We start from the raw sequence: 18,222 nt of genomic DNA, 5'->3' as shown, positions 1-18,222 counted from the left end.
TCTCAGAACTGCCTAGACAGGGTGAGTGTAAGGTACCATAACTGAATGAATAACAGCACGCATTAATGATAAACTGGCACCTCAGCGACCGTGTTGTCTGGTCCTCCTTTAAGCTCCTGCTTTAGAGCTTTGTTCCAGAGAACGGAAGGTCAGGGAACTGAGGCTTATTCCCAGTTCTGCCACTGATCTGTGTCAAGTTTTCCCAGTCACTCTTTATGGAGCCCGCTACATATGTAAACGCTTTTTGAAGGAGCGATCTAGCTGTTCCTCTCGAGTGTCAAGGTACTAAAATATAAGCATGGTAAAATCCTTTGTATGAGATTTCTAATCTACTGGGTGAAGGAGGCTCAAAAATTACTGAAACTTGCTCACTTCTCTGACATTACTCGCTGAGCAGATATAATTGAAAACCATGCAGAACAATGCTTCACCACACTGTAAAAAAGTCATTTACTTAAAGTGGGGACCTTTACATGGGGGTTCATCCCTTTATTTTATTAAAGCTGTAAACCTAAAAATCCCTGCGACTGTAACTGTAGGATTAGAGCAGACTGTTCAAACTGCAGGATGTGTGTTTGGGAGTGAAATATTTTGGGGCTTGTACTTTTTTGCATCATTTTCTCCCCTGTGTGACTCTCCCTCACGTGCATGCACATGTGCGAATCACTCTCTTGCCTTTTACCCTCCACCTCTTTCTTTTTCATCTCCAGTGGCCGTATCTCTCTCAGCTCAAGTGTGAACATCACTTCTTAAGAACAATAACAAAGTCAACATCTGTTTCCTCAGTTTCTTCCTCTTCTACTCTTGGCATCCCAACAGTGACCTTGCATGGAGAGAAACACCTGCTACTTGGTGAGTCTGTGTTAAGATGAAACTGCATCACCCCTGTAGGGAACTCAGAATTAAGGCTCAAGAGTTGTATACTAAGGCCCTGAGATTCTGGCTTTGCACCCAAAAGTCTCTATGGCCACAGTGAGAAAAGGAATGGGCTCAAGGACCAAAAGTACCCTCACAAATGAGTCGCTGCATGATGTTGTCCAGGGTCAGTATTTTCCAAGTGCTGCTGTGTTCTTTCAGGAAAAAAAAAAAAAGGTAAACCCGAAAAAAGATTTGTTGAGTTAGTTGGACCAAGTTCCTGTGGGTGAAGTATGTGCCATGCAGTGGAAATTAAAGACCAGAGAATTAACAGCGTTTGTGTGTAACAAAGCTGAAGGCATTTTATCCTTATATGCGTGCACTCGCAGGAAACCATACTGCACTAATGAAACGCAAGTTTATGTTCCCTGTCATATTTATGCTTGCAAAGAATGAACGTAGCCCAGCAAGTTTAGTTTGTTGCCAAGCAAGCTTAGCTGTAGGGTGATGGTGAAGGAGCAAAGGAGGTGTTTGTGGGGTTTTTCCTCCCCCTTGGCTTTAAATGATGTGACAAGGTGTGCTTTAACGTGTGGGTATTGTTGCCAAACAAGCAAGTTTAATCACAGTTGCCTTGACATGGGTGAATGTGAAGATGTGGAACTGGGGAGGGGACAGCTCCCATGAGATGATCTGCAGCATTTTCTCCCCTGAAATCTATCAAAAATTGTCTGTCTCCCCTCAAGGGGAAGAAGCCTGAACAAAAGCCCCAAAAAAGGCTACATGGGGGGACCTAAATAAAAGCTAATAGATGAGCTGAGCTAATATTAGTTTCCTGATATATAAAGCCAAATGGATTAATGGATCAGCTCATGCATTGCCTAAGGAAACAAAAAGAAAATCTTCAATACTCCATGCACATTGAGGACATGAACAATAAAGGTCTTTAGAAAGTAAAAACCTAATTTGGGGGAATCAATTACTACTTCTCTTTTCTTACCCTTTTTCTATTTAAAGGAGGTTCACACAGAGGTAAAATTTGGGTAACACGCAAGCCAGAAGTCATGCGTCTCGGATACTATAGTGATGGTCGATCTCAGTTTGCATTGCCTAGGCTCTTTTTAGCATTCCAGCTTCAGCTAATGGAAATCAAGCCCATTATGGTAAATGTAGGAAGCAAGTACATTAATAGTGGGCACTGACATTAATTCAAATGGTAAACAATTCAGAACTGTTCCCAGTACATACTAGATCATGTATCATCTTACTTGCTGCATCAGAGGGCCACTTCTTTCACAGGTTTTTAAAGTACAGGAGATTGTCTGAGGGAGTTTTCTGCTTTGGTAAACAGAAGTGCTTTCAAATTCTGCTTCGCTCCCGTTCAGTCCTACATACTTTTTTCTTTTTGGATTTGGTTGCAAGCACTTTCACTCCAGAACTGCCACCACTGCAATGCCCATCTCTTCTTTACTTTAAAAAAAAACCGGGGTGCAGCTGGGGCAAGTTTAGTGAAGGGGAGATGCAGGGAATAATCTGAAGCAAAGGTAGGAAGAAAATTGAGTTTATTTAGACAGTAACACGTGTGTTAGAGTAATGCTCCCTTCCTCAGCTATACGCTCCCCCATTTTCTCTCTCACACACGTATATACACACACACTTTAACTGTGCTTTTGTGTTTTGTCAAAATTAATGAGAAAAGTTCCCTTGCCCTAGGGGTAATTAGTGTCCTTGGAGTTAAATAAGCTAATACTTAGACACCTCTGGCACAGGCAATTATGTTTGTGTATTGAATAATTGATTCAAAGAGGGGGGGAAGGGGCTGCTAATCAGATCTGAGCATAATGAATTGATTTAATTAACAGGGGAATCTGAGGGTCCCTGGGAAATGTGTGCATTTATTCAGCAGCAGGAGAGAGTGCAAAGCACATAAATTGAGAGAGAGAGCGAGTGAGCGAGGCAGGCGGCAAGTGCTTTTGCTTTCAGTGATAGGTTCACATCTTTCCTCCCTCCCACCCCCCTTCCTTTGAATATAATTTTAGATTTAGAGTGAAATCAAGAGAAAAGCACTTTAGAAGCCTGGAAAGCTCTCGCAGTAGCAACAGCGAAGGGGGGAGAGGTTGTGAGCGATCACACGCGATTACATTAAGACAATTTTTGACAGCGCAGGTTGGGAAAGGACGGAGCTGGGGAGCCAGCCCTCGGTATTGTTCCTCTCCCCCCCACCACCTCCCTCCTGCTTTTTTAATAACTAAACTGGCACCCGAGCTGCAGCGGCGGGGCCGGGGGCGAGCCGGCTGGTGCACCAGCCCCGCTCCAGCTCTCCGCCGCGCAGCGCGACCGTAACCCGCCGCAGCCCCGCTCCGAACTCGCGTCCCGGGGCAGCGCCGGGCCGGCCGCGCTGCTGCCCTCCGCCTCGGCAGCGCCCCGCTCCCCGGCCCGGCCCGGCCCGGCCCGGCTCAGCGCGGCGCCTCGCTTCCCCCGGAGCCGCGCGGCGGCGGCTGGAGGGGGAGCGCCCCAAGGAGCCGGAGCGGCGGCGGCCGCCCTCGGCGCCCGGGACAATGGTGCTGGACAAGGAGGACGGTAGGTGGGAGCGCGGGCACGGGGCCGGTTCCACCCGGGCTCCCCGGGCGCGGCGGGCGGCTGGCGGGGAGGGAGGGAGGGAGGGACGGAGGGAGCTACCCCGCGCAGGGAGCCCCCGAGTAGGGCGCTGCTGCCCGGCCTGTCCCGCCCCGCCGGGGCCGCTGGCAGCTCAGCCCCCCCACCCGTGTGCTGCCTCACAAAGGGGCGCTGCGGCCCGGCGGGCGCTCCCGGGACGGTGCCTCCTCGCTGCCCGGGGGTCGCTCCCTCGAGGGCCGCCGCCGCGTTTCAAGGCCGGGTGGTGCGGAGGGTCTGAGCCCGGGCGTGCCTGGCAGGCGCTGCGTGGCGCGGCGGTGACCGCGCTGGGGACACGGGCGGCGGCAGCGGCTTGCCCCGGCCCCGGCGAGCGCGGCGGCCAGCCGGGAAGCGCCTGACGCCGGCAGCCCTGTCACCGGGCCCGCCATCAGCTCTAGTGGCCTTAGCGGGTGTCGCCACCGGGCCAACTTCGGTAGCATCCGAGGCCGTGGCGTGCCGAAATGCCGCCGCGCACTCCCGTTGCGGCCAGTGCTGCCTTGCGTGATTGCGTAAATTGCCATAAAATGTCTCTGTGTCGGACTGGTGGGGGGCTTTAACTCGGAAAAGTGGATACCAGGTTAAAGAGGCGAGGGGAAGGTGCTTTCCTTGCCCGTTTTTTCCGTATTTCTCTGCCTCTTTTCCCTCCCCTTCTCTTTTGATCTGGAGTTTCTGCTTCAGAAAGGTAAGAGTCCACCTGCCACGACCCTGCCGAGTCAGATGGGGCACGAAGAGAAATCGAGGCTCGCTTGTGCGATCCAGCAGTGTGGGAGGGGGCCACAGCGCTGACAACTAGAAGGTTAAATGCTTACTGCCCCAGAGAGGTGCGTGGGGAGGGAGCTCCCCGCAAGTTCGTCACATGCCTCTGGGCCGAGAATCCCCCTCCCGGCGTCTTGTCTTTCCTCCGGTTTCTTGAAGCTCTCTGAAGTAAACCGATGTAGTGTTATTAATGGGGTTTGTAATGCTCCAGTCGAACGCCCGTGGGTTGGAGAAGAGGGAATAAACTTATCTGACTGGTCAGCAAGATTTAACAGTAGAAACACTCTCCGCATCCCTCACCTCCTGTGTGCAAAGGTAAAAGGCTTAAGTAGTAACAGAAAATCTAAGTGAGGGTAATGTCTTACTGGTATGCAGAACAAGGCTTGTGTTTCTCTCTGACCTCATTTTCGGGGGTGACCTGTGTTGCAAGGGTCCCCTGAATTTTGCTTGACTGCTGGACAAAGAGGGAGGAAGAGCTTTTAACATCTCCATTAATGCCCTTTAGTAGTAACAATGACTGGGTGATGTCTTAATCTCAGTGACTCTGTTAAAGGGTGCCTGCCAACCTGTATCCGTTTCAATCTGATTGACGAGCTAACAGCAGGATGCTGCCTCAGTCACGGAAGTGAGAGGCACAGGTAAGCTGAGAGGAAAAACTGAGATCTGAGGAGGGTTTCCTAATAGGGGTGTTTGTGTTCTTTTAAGTATCACAGACATACTCGTTAAACACAAGGAGCTTGGGGCCCACATGATGGTGGTGTAAGGAAATGAAACTAGAACCATTGATTATTCAGACAGTTCCCAATAGCCTCCTTCCTGGAGATCTCATGAGTGGCTGTATAAAAGGGAATGATGGTGATGGTGGTAGAGGTAAAAAGGAAATTAGTGAGGGGTGCACTTAAAAAGGAGTAAAGTAGGAAACAAATCCCTGATGAGAGGGATGTGGAGATCAGAGGAACAAACTGCAGTAATGCCTGGGACTCTCCTGTGCTGTTGATGGAATAGTTGTGCTTGACAAGAAATTATGCTCACTTTTAAAAGTGTGTTGGGGAAATTGTGGACAGGAGGTGCAACTGAGAGAAGAAACTTTTTATGAAGAGGTTATTTTACCTTTGGACGTTTCTTTCTGCCTGATTCAAATGGGCGCCACTTGCCTGCTCATCTGTGAATGTTAAAAGGGGATGCTGGACCCGCACAGGTTACAAATAGACAAAAATGGAAACTTTTGCTAACTAAACCAATTCCTTTTGAAATCAAGCTTGAATGAGCCTGTTAATAAAACTGGGTCTGCTTTACTCCCATAAATGGCTGACATTTTAGGGTTTTTTTCCGCCTCTCCCCGCGACTGGTCTGATTTCAACCTGGTCCTGGCATTGCAGCTAGTATCCAGCTGTCCCCTTAATTTCAAGAGGCTTTGCCATGCAGGGGTTGGGGGTTGAAGCGTTTTCTTCTTTTGATGTCTCAGGCAGCAGTGAGGGCATCCATAGCTATTACTGCATGGAGAAGGCAGGATTTCAGAAAGATCTCCCCCTGGCCAGTAGCCCTGCTGCATCACAAGGAGGACACTTGCTGCCTGGTAGGTAGAGGTAGCAATGTGCTCCTTGATTTTGCATCCCTGAAGGCTACTTGGCAAGCCAGACCATGGCCAGGGCCTCAGAGGAAGCTGCCCACTCTTCTGGCTCTCGGCTGGGGCTGTGCCTTGGGGGTGCATGCTAGCCCTAGTGTGACACCAGTATCACCCACGAAGTCTGATACGGCTTTGGGAGTGAAAAGCTTCCTTGGCAAGCACGCTCTGTGGTGCCGAGAGTAGTACAGATTGCGATAACACTTTTCTGTGGTTTCTACAAGTGTCACTGAGGATGAAGGGGCAGACTGAAAAATAACAACAATAATAATGTTTTGGACTTGGTGTGTTGCGGCATCACGTCAAGTTATGGCAGGGAGGTAAAATCATTTTGTATGTTTGAAGTGACATGATATAACTTGACTGATGCAACGTGATTTGATATTAGAAAATACCATTTAACAGTGGAGCTTTGGCAAATATTTTCCTAAAAAATGTTTTAGGAGCTGAGAAATGGGGGTAGGGAAGAGAAAGGTTGAGAGTGAAAAACTTCAAGGCTTGCATTTTAGTCAATTCCACTGCGTAAATCACTGCTGAGTTTGCTGTGGGCAAGCCAACCTACGCACTGTGCAGCGCATTTATAAATTTCAAGATAATGAGAGTTAAGATATTTGTCAAATACATAAATGTTTTGATTGCAAAGACCAGATTTCTGCTTAAAAAAGTAAACTGACATCAGGTACCATGATTAATTCCAACAGATTGTGTGAATTGTAGCTGACTTTAATTGCTGTACAAATGTGTTGAGGGTTAGAAAACTCTTTTTATTGTTGGTATGTGGAATAAGTAAGCAGATAAAGTGTCTCAAAATATCCGTTTGCAAAGGGAGTAATCCAGCCTCTCTGACATGGTGACGAACTAAAGGAATAAAACGTACATTGATCTGGTACCTCATATATTTTTACAAGCGCGTTATGTCTGCTAGTTTGCTCTGCTATGGAAGTCAGCTGCAATAGACAATGTCCAACTTCATTTTTATCAAAAATCTGCCTTTCTTGCAGTTACCAAGTAGTGTTAGTTTAAATGTACCATATATTTTGGGGTAAGTTTGTCCTTTTGAGGGTAATAGAGTTGAAAAGTACACAAACAGAAAGATAGAACATTTTTTGAGTTTGCTGTTTTCTAATGGAGGCCAATAGTATATTAGAAGTATAAAAATACCTCCAATTTAGAAAGCCTGTATTTCTGTTAGTTTTTTGCACCGATGTTTTTAACTGTTAGACTTTAATCTTTAGGATAAAGTCCTCTTCCTTTTTAGCTTGTGATACTTCTTAAAAGAAAATGATTATGGTGGTTGCACTCTTCTGCTAAAATACGTATTCAACACTTGCAAACTAGTATCACTAGGAAACAGGAGTTGTTGGAAGTACTAGATGAAAATGGTTCAATGTAAAATGATACATCTAACATCAAATATGCTCAAGGACTGTTAGGATTAAGTATTTGGAATGAAAGGGGAAGGAAAAACCACTTCAGCTGGGGATAAGGAATCTAATTAAAAATAGGTATTAAGGATATATAACTTGAGCCCGTTATCATGCTTTTTAGAGTACCATTGTATCAGTTGTAAAGGGAAGGAAGAAGTATCATTAAAGCAGGAAGGAAATGTTTTCTTGGATTAAAAGACAGAGATGAGTGAAATGGTGCTGTTGATCTTGGTAGCGAAGCGCCTGATCCCGCCGTCCTTCGGCGACAACAGATGACATGTCTGAATAAGGGTTGCGAATTGCAAGAAGAGGGATAAAAGATGTGGGCCCCAAACTTGCCAATTTACATTTGGGAATCGATGGCATTTCTGAAAAGTGAGCAAACCTGTAAGGGTCTGTACTGCATTTGGTAAATTCATTTTAGTATCAACCTAGTGAAAGTGGAGCTATATTCTCTAGAGCATTCCCTGAAACTAATGTGTAGGTGTGAAAACAAACCAAAAATGTTTGTGCAGAAAATTAGTATCAAGTTTTAGGTCACAACAGAGGTGTGAAATCTAGCTCTGAGTAGCAGGGCTGGTGTAAGGCAGCATCAAGTCACCGGCATCAGCTGCAGGGAGTTTTGAGTGTCTGACCTGCCAGAAGCTACTGGCTGGTTTTGAACAAAATCCCCTTTCTTACGGGAGCAAATCTGGACTAAGCGCTCTGGGCCGAGGCATTTATAAAGGGAGAGGGAGCAGGGCTGGTTTCAGAAGCAGGCTGCGAGGCTCCACTCCGGGGCTCTCCCCACTGCGCTGCGGCTCCATCCCCAGGAGCAGGGTGCCGGGCCCAGCGCTACCTGCGGGTGCGGTTGCGGATGCGGGTCCGGGTCCGGGTCCCGGTCCGGGTGCGGCCGGCGACTCCGGGCTGCAGGTGGTGCTGCCGAGCTGGGAAGGCTGCTGCTTGACAGGAAACCCTGACGAGAGAATGAGAGGAGAGGGGTCCCTGGGAAATACGTTCGTTTATTCAATAGCAAGTGTGCAAAGCTCGCAAATTGAGAGACGGAGGCAGCAGTAGTCGGGCTTAGGTATTGCACCCTCTCTGAATATAATTTTAGATTTAGATTCAGCTTAAATCCAACGGGAAAAACACTTTATAAGGTTGAAAGCTGTGTAGTTGCTACAGCCAGGGTTATGAGCTATCAAATGCAATTACGCTAAAATAGATTATACTGTGTAAATTGAGCCATTTAGAAGGTGAGAACCAAAGAAACAGCTCTGATCCCCCTTCTCTCTAAATTGCAGTTTTAGTTCCTTGCAATTCTGAGGCACAAAAGTAGGTGAGACTGCATTTGTATCTGCAAAGTGCTTTATTTCTGAGTGTAATTCTAACTGAGTGCAATCTAGGTTAAAAGCTGGACAACTGGGTAATTAGAGCTCACTTGCTGCTAAAGGACGATCAGCTGTACCGTAGCTCATTTGTGTTCCCAGAGACTTGTTCTCTTCTCCCGAGTGGAGGCTGCTGGAGAAGAAGCATCTGTCCCCGGACTTTTCTTGATTGCGGAGATGATGGTGCTGGACAAGGAGGACGGTAGGTGGGCTGAGATTGTATAAGCCTGTGGTCGGTGTCTCCTGTGTGCTGCTAACGTGGAAATAAATAGTTTTGGAACAGATGCGCACTGTGCATATCAGCGTGCTCTGCTTTCAGCTTCCGATATTTTTCTCTTGTGTTGGTAAAAGCATGCTTGCTCTTTTTTTTTTTTTCTTTAATGTCTTCTCTGGCATGATAGAACCAGTCAAGAAGGGTTTACCCCAGGCTCTGTCTGCTGAAGGACAGCAGAAACAACTTGATTTTGGGTTGTTTTCTGGTTTGTTGGGGGTTTTGCTGTTGTTTGTTTGGGGTTTGTTTGTATTTTTTAATATTTATTTAGATTTTGCTTTTTACAAGTTACCTCAAACATCCATTTTACCCTCTTTATTTTAATAGCTTTTATTGTAAATCTAATTTTGAGAATTTCCTTCCTTTCCATTGCATGTCATTTGGGTATCTTTAATGTGTGTCTTTAATATCTGTTTCTCACAGCTTTTCTTCATAGCTATAAACATAATGACAATAAGCTAATAAGCTGCTCTGGCAAAAAAGCATTGGCTTATTTTAAGAATTTACTCCCTTCTATAAATGGAGGAAGTGGAGGTTCGTTTGGAAGGTAATTTAAGGAATGAAGCTGAAGGAGAGCTTGACTTATTTTAGGGCTTCGCATATACTTATTTTTTTAAAGCTGCCTATTTCTTATCAAGGCTGACTAAGGGGTCCGAATTGATGTAAAGAATGATAGTGTTAGTTAGTTAGTAATTTGAATGACCTGATGCCTTCTTTTGCATCATGCAAAGGGCATGCAGCTTAACTGTGCGATCACCAGTAGTTTCTAGGATGAATGTGGTAAGTTTAATCACAACTTTTTAATAAGGTTTTCTAAGGCTGCTTTTGGCTTAGGTCTTCCCTCATAGCTTGCGCACTGAAAGCAAAGACTAAAACTGAGGCAGTGCAGAACGCTCCTGTAGCCATCCAGATGGACTTCCATCGACAGCGCTGCCTCTTGCCAAGGACCTCCAACTTGGCGGCACTTTGTGCATTGAAAGCGGGAGCCATATCTTAACTTCTAATGCACATTTGGAGCTATTTTCCCATTGTTTTATTTCACCTTTATACATGGATGAAGTGTGCAGTATAATGGGCATGTTTCTGGATTCTCTGATCTTTAAAATTTCTTTTTTCTTTTTTTTTTTTTTTTCCTGAAATCTCTTTCTGCATTAAGTCGTAGGCAGTTGTCATTTGGAAGCAGCAGAAATTACTGAGTATTTGCAAGACTCTATACAAGAAATACCTTTTCATGGGGAGCCAAAGAGCTTGGAGAAATTGGAAGCTGAGCATTTTGGCAGTAGCACTGATTTTACTTGAATATATGTATTGCTTTTAAAAATATTTATGAGACGAATAACTTGTAATTCAAAGTTCCTGTGTCAGACTGGTGCTAATCTTGTATTGTGAATAGCACTGAAAGCTGCCCAATGCTAACAGGTTGGAGCAATATGATTTTTTTGTTCCCCAACCCATATATGTCTTCTGGTATTTTAAAACTGAATTAAGGCTGTACTGAAGAATAATTAGGAAAGAAAGCTTCACTATTGAAAATAGCGGGTGGATGCTCACTTTTAACCAGAGGTTTTCTACTGAAGTTTCTATTCTCTTTCTCCCCTCCTCACCTTCCAAAAAAGGGTGATGGGGGAGTACTACCCAGTATTTTGCATCTAACATTTTGATGTCTTTATCTCATTATAATTTTGATTTCTAAAATTACCAATCTGGTGTATTCATGTGCAGGGAATTTGAATCTAGATTCTGGGATGGGTTCTGAGGATTTGTTTCATTCTGATGAGTGGCATTTGGCAGAATGAAAACATGTGAATGGTCTTTTCACAAAGATTTCACACCTTTAAAATATGAGACCAAACAGAAAGGCGTCAGTGCCCTCTTGTATGCAGATTCGATCCAATTTTGACTAAGAGTTGACGCAGTGTGGGCTCAGTGGCCATGTATAAGTTGTCTTGCCCTTTTGAATTAGTTGGCATCCTAAAACTGTGAAATAATCTTATTCAAGGAAAAAAAGATAAATAATTCCTGGGCTTTATTTTTGTTGAGATTTTGTCATAAGTTTCTTTGTTAACACAGTAGAACTTAAAAAAAAAAAGGAGACCTGAAGCATCTGTTACACATCTTCTGGATCAGCTTTGGAGTTGACTGGACTGTGGATAAAAGACACGCTAAGTGGTTGAGTATTGCTTAAGCTGGGAAAACAAATGAAGCTAACAGGGTTTCAAAGGCTTTGAAGCAGTCTCACTCTCAAAGGTGTTCAGTTGTTTTCTTTGGCTATAGAAGTTGAAGCAGCTAGTTTACTTTATTAGAGGTAAAAAGCTACTCTCGTAACCTTCCTCTGACTAAGATGAATTTGGCTGACTGACCTGATTTCTTTCTGGACCACATGTGTTGTGCTGGGTTTGGGGTTTTTTTTTAGTTTTTTCTCCTCTGTAGTACTCATCTTTTTAAAAGGACAGCAGCATTTTCTGTATTCTGTTAAATCTTCCTTTTCAATTTGTGTTTCCCTATAGAACTATGTTCTGCTATGATGGAGCAATGCAAATCAAGTAGAATAGCCCAAATTAATTCTTCACATTGCCGGCAGTATGATTGCCTGCATGGAATCAGTAATACATCATGGAAGGATCAAATTTTGGAGTATAATGTGTGAATAATGCTTGACACAAAACAAAAATTCAGTCATCATAATAGCAATTAGCAAAAAGCTGCAGCTTATCCCAGCTGTAATCTCTGCTAACAATGAAGCACAGCCTGGTAATCAGCATGTATGGTGTGAAATGCACTAATAGAAATCACGGCTCTTTGTTATGTGTGTGTGGGGTGAAAGTTTCCTTTTAGCTAACTTGTACTGTGTTAACTAGACATAGTATCCTTCAACCAAATTACTGAGTGTGTGTGCACTTGTAAGAACACTGATCAGCTGTGTGTTTGTCCTGATGTTTGCATAGGCAGTAGCACCCCAAATTGCAGATCCTTTGTGTTTTCAAGCAGAATTCTGATTAAAGAGATCGCAAGAGTAAGCCAAGTAAATAATATATCAGAGGATTCCATTAAACCTATACCCGTATACAAACCATGGGTTTTATTTTAAAACATTTACATAGTTTATTTAAAAATGAAAAGAAGAACCCAGATATTCTGTGGTTGTGTGCATTGGGGTTGGAGAGTGGGTCTTAGGTTGATAGGAGGTATTTAGGGCAATGAATATTAGGTAATTTGAAACTGAATTAGTAGCAGCAGTTGGGTTCCCTGTTGTGTAAGAGCACATCTTATCCTTCACAGAAGGAAAGAAAAGCAGCATTTGGAATTAGAAAAGCAGTGAAATTGATTGTATAATGGCAGTTACAGGAATGGTGCCACAGGGCCGTAGCCAGGACAGCAGAGCTGTGGATTGGCTTCACTAATGAGTATGCCAGCTGCCATATGGAAGTACCTATGGACAGGTAGATGGATAGGGAGAGAGATCTACCTCCAGCAAGATAGGTCTTGATGATCCTTTTCCGTTGATATAAAATTTTACACACAAAAATAAGGCACATACAGGTTGTACACAGGCTTAATATATATAGTGCCTTACAGGAAGAAGAGCCTTGCTATGAGCCGCTGGTAACTTGTGTTTTCTTTATAACATACTTCTCTTGGGTATACCTATTGAGGAATCACACAAAGGGAAAGGAGGTGAAATGGCAGGGTGGAATTTTCCTCACATGATGTGGACTTTGTTTGTTTGTTTGTTTGTTTGGGTTTTTTTGTTTTTGTTTTCTGTTGCCTAATATTCCCGAAGCTGCCTCTTTTTTTTCCTTTTTTTTTTTTTTCCTTCTTTTTTTCTGCTTCTTGTGTTCCTCTACCTTGGACGTTCACCACGTTCATCACTGTTTAACTTTCCATGTAAAATGAACCACTGCACATCTTCCCAGACATCGGCTTATTCAAAGAATGTTTGTTTCAGGTCACCACAGATCCTGTGTTTACCTATTTAGCTGGGTTACCTGTTGATTTTTTTGAGGGCTTGATCTTGATACACGTGGTCTTGCTGTAATTTCAGAGGTTTGGTCTGGCTTTAGTTCATGACACGGTGTCCTTTTGTGACTCAAATGTACAACAATGGATTAATATATTTATGAAGAGGAGATGGAAGGTTGTAAAAACGAGGATCTGAATAAGACCTGAGCACATTTGGCAGCAAAATAAACCATGAGACTTTGGTTTCACCAGAAATGACTAAAGAGTAAAACTGGAGGTTGTCTTCCTAGAGGTGCTCCTGCCCCTGGAAATGGCAAATAAAAAAGCCTGAGAGAACCATGAGATAGTAAAATAATTGCCTAAACCTTTTCAAGAAATAGAAGGTAATGTTGTCGGAGCACTGATAAGCTAGATCTCTATTTAATGAAATCTCATCCTACTGGAAGTATATGAGTGAAAGGAGTTAGCAGGCCTAATAGAAGCAAGCTATTTTGCATAGGAGTATTCCTGCCACACAGTCATAATAGTTCTTAGTGTTTGGTCAGATTCAATAGCTGAAGGATCTGAGTAGGTATCTGTATGTCATCGTTCTTCATTCCCAGATACTGGTGACACGTGATAGTTGTCTCATTGACATAACAAGCATTAAAACAGTGTAAGAACACTTTTCAGCTTAGTTAATGTGGCAAGAAGCTGGTTCCTGGAAATGAGTTTGCTCTAATTTTGGTTTAATACAGTAGAAAGTATGCTTGATACCCTGGCAGTGGAACATAATCTGTCTTCTTTGGAGTTAGTGTTAAATTTTATTATCTTTAATAGATACAATGTGAACATGTCAGCCTGTTTGTCATAGCCATCCCAAAAATGTTCTCTTATGGTAGAATCTTCAGAAAAATTCCTTTTAAGAGCAGTGCATTATTAATAAAGTAATCCATTAAGTCTGGTGATAAAGGGTCACAGCAGAGTCTGAAATAGGTTTCTTAAATGGTTAAGAAATTTATCATGGTTGGAGGATTAATTGATTTCATTTGGAGGCTTTCTTAAGGTTTTTAGGCTTTATGTGTAGAGGTGGTTTTACTGTCTTTGGAAATGTGCTTGCTGCTCAAAGTTTTGTTTTGCTGTCATTAGTACGAGCTATTACATTTCTGCTAAAGGCAAATTGTTCTTTTAGCATTATGACTGATTGCATCTGTGAGGAGTCTTACTTAGGTAAAGAATATGTAAGTTTATGGCAAATAAGGTATTTTACTTGAAATCAATTCAAAATCAGAATAATGGTATCAAGCATTAAGTGTTGCGGTGTAAGAATAAAAAAGGCACTGCAGATGCTGCTGAATGCTGAACTATAAAACTCTAATGGGTCTATATCTTTTAAAAATTGGACAGAACTGTCATCATTTAGAATAAATAGACATTGTTTTAAACCGTATAGAAATCACTGCCCCCAACTTCAATAATGTGCGTAACTGTTGCCAGGGAATGATTTATTCAGTGAATGTAGCTCCTATTCACTGAAGACTTGGGGGTGGAGGGAAGGGCGATTTAAAATGAAAGTTGCTCACTATTAGATTAGCATAATTGAACCTATAGATGGTCTGAGGACAATTCAGTGTAGCCACTGTTATTTAATTCTGAGTGTATGAGTGTTTTCTCTGTCCTCCAACAGGATGCCTCCCGAGCCCAAGTTTTCAAGCGCGATGTTGGGTGCTATCTGTGCAAACAGATGCTCAGTTCTCCAGTGAATGTTCTTGCAAACTCGTTTCTTCATATATTGCACATCAAAGCAGATAATAGATGCTGTTTTCCAAATTTAGAGGGTTTTTTTAATTTCATTGAACATGTCTGAATTCTTTATACCAGTGTTCAGAGTTCCTTGCATGCTAATCAAACTCTGAAAGGGTGATTTGAGCAGTGAAAGTATTATTTGCCTTATTTTTAAACTATTGATTTCAACAGTTCTAGTTTCTCTTCAAGAAAAAGTGGATGAGTGTTGCATATTCATGACTGAACTGCAGAGAACTTGGACCAGAATTAAACAATTAACCCTCTCGCCAATGTAAACATCCATTTGAGTAGAAGCCAGGGATGTTCCTAGTTGGTTTATTATGGATCTCAGATATAGAAATGTATTCCAGAGGACTGTGTTTCTAATAAATAAAAAGGCATAATGAGAATGTAACTGGGAAGGAAGACAAAAGCAGCCATGCTTTAAATTGTTAATGATGGTGCCAGTGGCTGCAGCTTTACCACAGCTGTTTAAATTGATCAGCTAGTGAAAATGTTTTGTTTTGGCATTTTCTCTGCATGTGCAACTCTTTCGAAGGGACTTATGGAAGCTTTTCAAAGGAATCATGATTTTCTTTTTTTTTTTCTTTTTCTTTTTTCCTTTTAACCAGGCTTGGAAGACCAGCGTTTCCAGTATCTTGGAATCCTGTATTTAAGGATACAGTTCAGTTTTTTTCTTTTGTAAAGTTTTTGTCTGATAAGCCATTGCATCCCCTAAATTTTTTCTTTCCCCTCCAAAAGTATTGCAAATTACTCGCTGCCCTTAAGAAATGAGGCAATAGCACAGTTCCTAGCTGTCCTTTTTTCCTTATCTCCTCTATTTTCCTGGTGCTACTGAGCTTGATCAGAAAAGCAGAAAGGTGTGATGTCAATTTGTTATGCATCTTTTGGTCAAGCATCCAGTGTGAAATTGTTCTGTAAAATGTACTTTTTCAGAGGGAACTTGCTACTAATTTGTTTCCTGGTTGGCTCTACCTTGCAGCTGATGTGGGTTAACCAATACCTCTTTAATTCTTCTATCACTTTCTTCTGTTCCAGAGAGGTTGCTATACGTTTCAAAACAATGCAGTCCCTCTGAACCAAGTAGGGAGGGGAAGGTCGAACTTTGTGTATATTGACAAGTGACGTGGTAGAAATGTATGGATGGATGACTGGTTTGAGACAGTGTGCTTGCTGGTGGAGCTGGTGAGCTTTGGTGTGTTTTGCAGAAAACCTCCTGCTGTGGGCTCCCACCTGAAAGAGCTCATGAGCAGACCTACCTGGGACCTTGTGTGAAGCCTCTTCCTGGCACTCTTGATGTCAGGTGTCTTGTGGATAGGCCAAGCCTTAGATAATGTTGAACAACCTGGTTTGTGCTTAATGTACTTGCAGTGGGGGTGGGTACTGAACATTATTCAGAATCCATTATATATTTATCTTTATACTCCTTTGTGGAAAATGATTTCTGTAAGTAGCCTGTTATGGTTATGAAAGCCCAAACAAGCATCAGTCTCAAACCCTTTGACCTGTCTGCACAGAATGGAGATCTGTTTTGAAAAGGACTCCTTTATATCTGTTTTTACTCCATGCCCTTCCATTCATTTGCCTATACAAAGCAATAAAGGGTAAAACTAAAGTAACATAAATTGGTCTGTCTTCCTGAATCCATGTCTCGCTAATGTACCCAGATTAACTCAACTGTAAATTGTCTCCTTTGGATGTCGTGTCTTGCTAAAAGTTTCCTATATGATTCATGATTTGGATTGCTTTTAACAGCTATTGGCTAAGCAATATGGTAAATGTACAAGGTGATGCAATTGGCATTAGTGAGAGGATGCACAGGAGCATGTAATGCAGTCAATACTACATTAACTACTGATGCCCAATTACAGAAACTGGAAGAGTGGCTTTTAGGAGCATTAGGACTTGCAGAAGAGCTGAGATCACCTGCCGCTCCTTGCCTAAAAGCTTCACCCTTTATGCGCTGGGATCAAAGCAAACATTTAGTTGTTATTTTGTCATTTATAACAACGAAGGTATTTTTCCCCCTTTTTTTCCAAAAAGTGTCACATTGATGCTTTTAGCACATGTAAAATCCTATCTCCATATTTCAAGATTCTACTTCTATCTCCTGGGGCAAGACTTTATTTGAATAAAAACTCTTTAACCACCCCTGCACTTACTGTTTCTCTGAAGCTTACTACTTTAGCCATTTTTTTCTTTTAAAGAAATACAAAGTGCAATTTAGAGTGTCCTATTTCAGTTTGTCAGACAAGGCTTCCCTTCGCTCCCCCCAGCTCCTTCAGTTTTCTAATCTGCGTATGATTGTTTGTGACCTCTGCTGCCTTCAAGTCTCTAGAAAGAGTGTTTTAAAATACAACCAGATACCACATAAAACAGGATATTTGAGTGTGTGACCTACCTGCAGTCCACGTTCAGATTAAGCACACATTGTTTCCACCGTTGCTTTTAAAACCCATTTGCAGTAGATAGCGGAGGACCACATTACACTGAAAGGCAGTGAATACTTCTAGATTGAGCTGAGTATGATCACAGCTACTAAATCTATTTGAAAAACAATGAGCAATGTCACTCCTACATGGCAAAACTAACAACCCACAAAGTTCCTCTGGACTTGGAGCAAGATGGGAAATTAAGCAGCTCTAAGAACACTGAAATATTTTGATATAAAAGACAGCTGGCAGGTGGTTTATTGCTCTTGTGGCAGCATTTGCCTTTACTTCTAGCTATGATACTTGGCACACTGCTGCTGCTTTTAATCCTCAAGGCATTTTGCCAGTATTAAGGAATTTGTGCACCCCAAGTTAGCATTCCCTAAAGCTAGGGCCTGGGTATCTGAGGGAATGTGCCTCGTCTCCCCGAGGGGTGAGCAGGTGTCTGTTCAAGTTGTTCCCGATTTGTTCTGTTCTGCTTTCTCTCTGCACAGCCCTTGCTGCCCTGCGCAGCCAAAGAGGAGGGTGAGATCTGCACTGCCGTCTCTTGTTGTGGCACAGTGCTGGGCCTGGGTCCCACCTTGCCTGCTCCCCCATACTGTGTTTGGAGGTCAGAGCTCCACAGAAGAAGAGGAAAATAACTTGTGGATCTCATGTGAGGGATGGAGCGCTACTGCTACAGTTGCTCTTGGAGTGTTCTGACTGTTCTTAGGGCACCTGTGTTGATCCCCTCTCAATAAGGCTTTTTTCTTTATTGGTTGTTCTAACATATGTCCCTGAGGTTTAGTCCAAGGAACTGCACATTTTTGAGGAAAGACTTTTGCTAGCCTATCTTCTTGCCATAATTATGAGCATAGTCACATTCCCCTCTGATTCCTGCTATGATTGTGTCGGTTGTGTTGCCCTCTGCCATTTCATGTGTGCAACAGAAGGTAAGACTGTGCTATAAAACATCCTGACAGTCTACAGATGCATGTTTGCCAACGCTGTTTTGGTAGATGGTGCCTTAACTTCTTAGCCAGCTGGTGTGCTGGTACTCCATAGATTGCTCTAAGGTCCCGTGGAGCTCAGCCCTGTTATCTACTGATTGTTTGGG

At 43.1% G+C, this 18,222-nt stretch overlaps 1 protein-coding gene across 5 annotated transcripts in view; it reads left to right on the top strand.

Moving 5' to 3' along the window:
• Positions 1 to 223: 223 nt before the first annotated feature.
• LMO1 (LIM domain only 1) overlaps positions 224 to 18,222 on the top strand; it is a 65,879-nt gene continuing 47,880 nt past the window's right edge. The window contains exons 1-2 of one of the 5 annotated variants that reach the window (XM_065685891.1): positions 224 to 282; positions 787 to 852. Coding sequence is in view for 3 of the 5 variants with exons in the window: in XM_065685888.1 (XP_065541960.1) it covers positions 8,856 to 8,880 (25 nt within the window). In the remaining 2 variants the exon portion in view is untranslated. Of the gene's footprint in view, positions 283 to 786; positions 853 to 3,305; positions 3,433 to 4,175; positions 4,187 to 4,829; positions 4,899 to 8,780; positions 8,881 to 18,222 lie in introns of those variants that run through there. The other 4 variants (XM_065685888.1, XM_065685887.1, XM_065685889.1 and 1 more) reach the window with 4 other exon arrangements.

The sequence above is a fragment of the Lathamus discolor genome, chromosome 6, assembly GCF_037157495.1.
Source record: "Lathamus discolor isolate bLatDis1 chromosome 6, bLatDis1.hap1, whole genome shotgun sequence".
NCBI lineage: Eukaryota > Metazoa > Chordata > Aves > Psittaciformes > Psittacidae > Lathamus > Lathamus discolor.
Note: the sequence above shows the minus strand (reverse complement) of the source record. Positions and strands in the feature narration are given on the sequence as shown.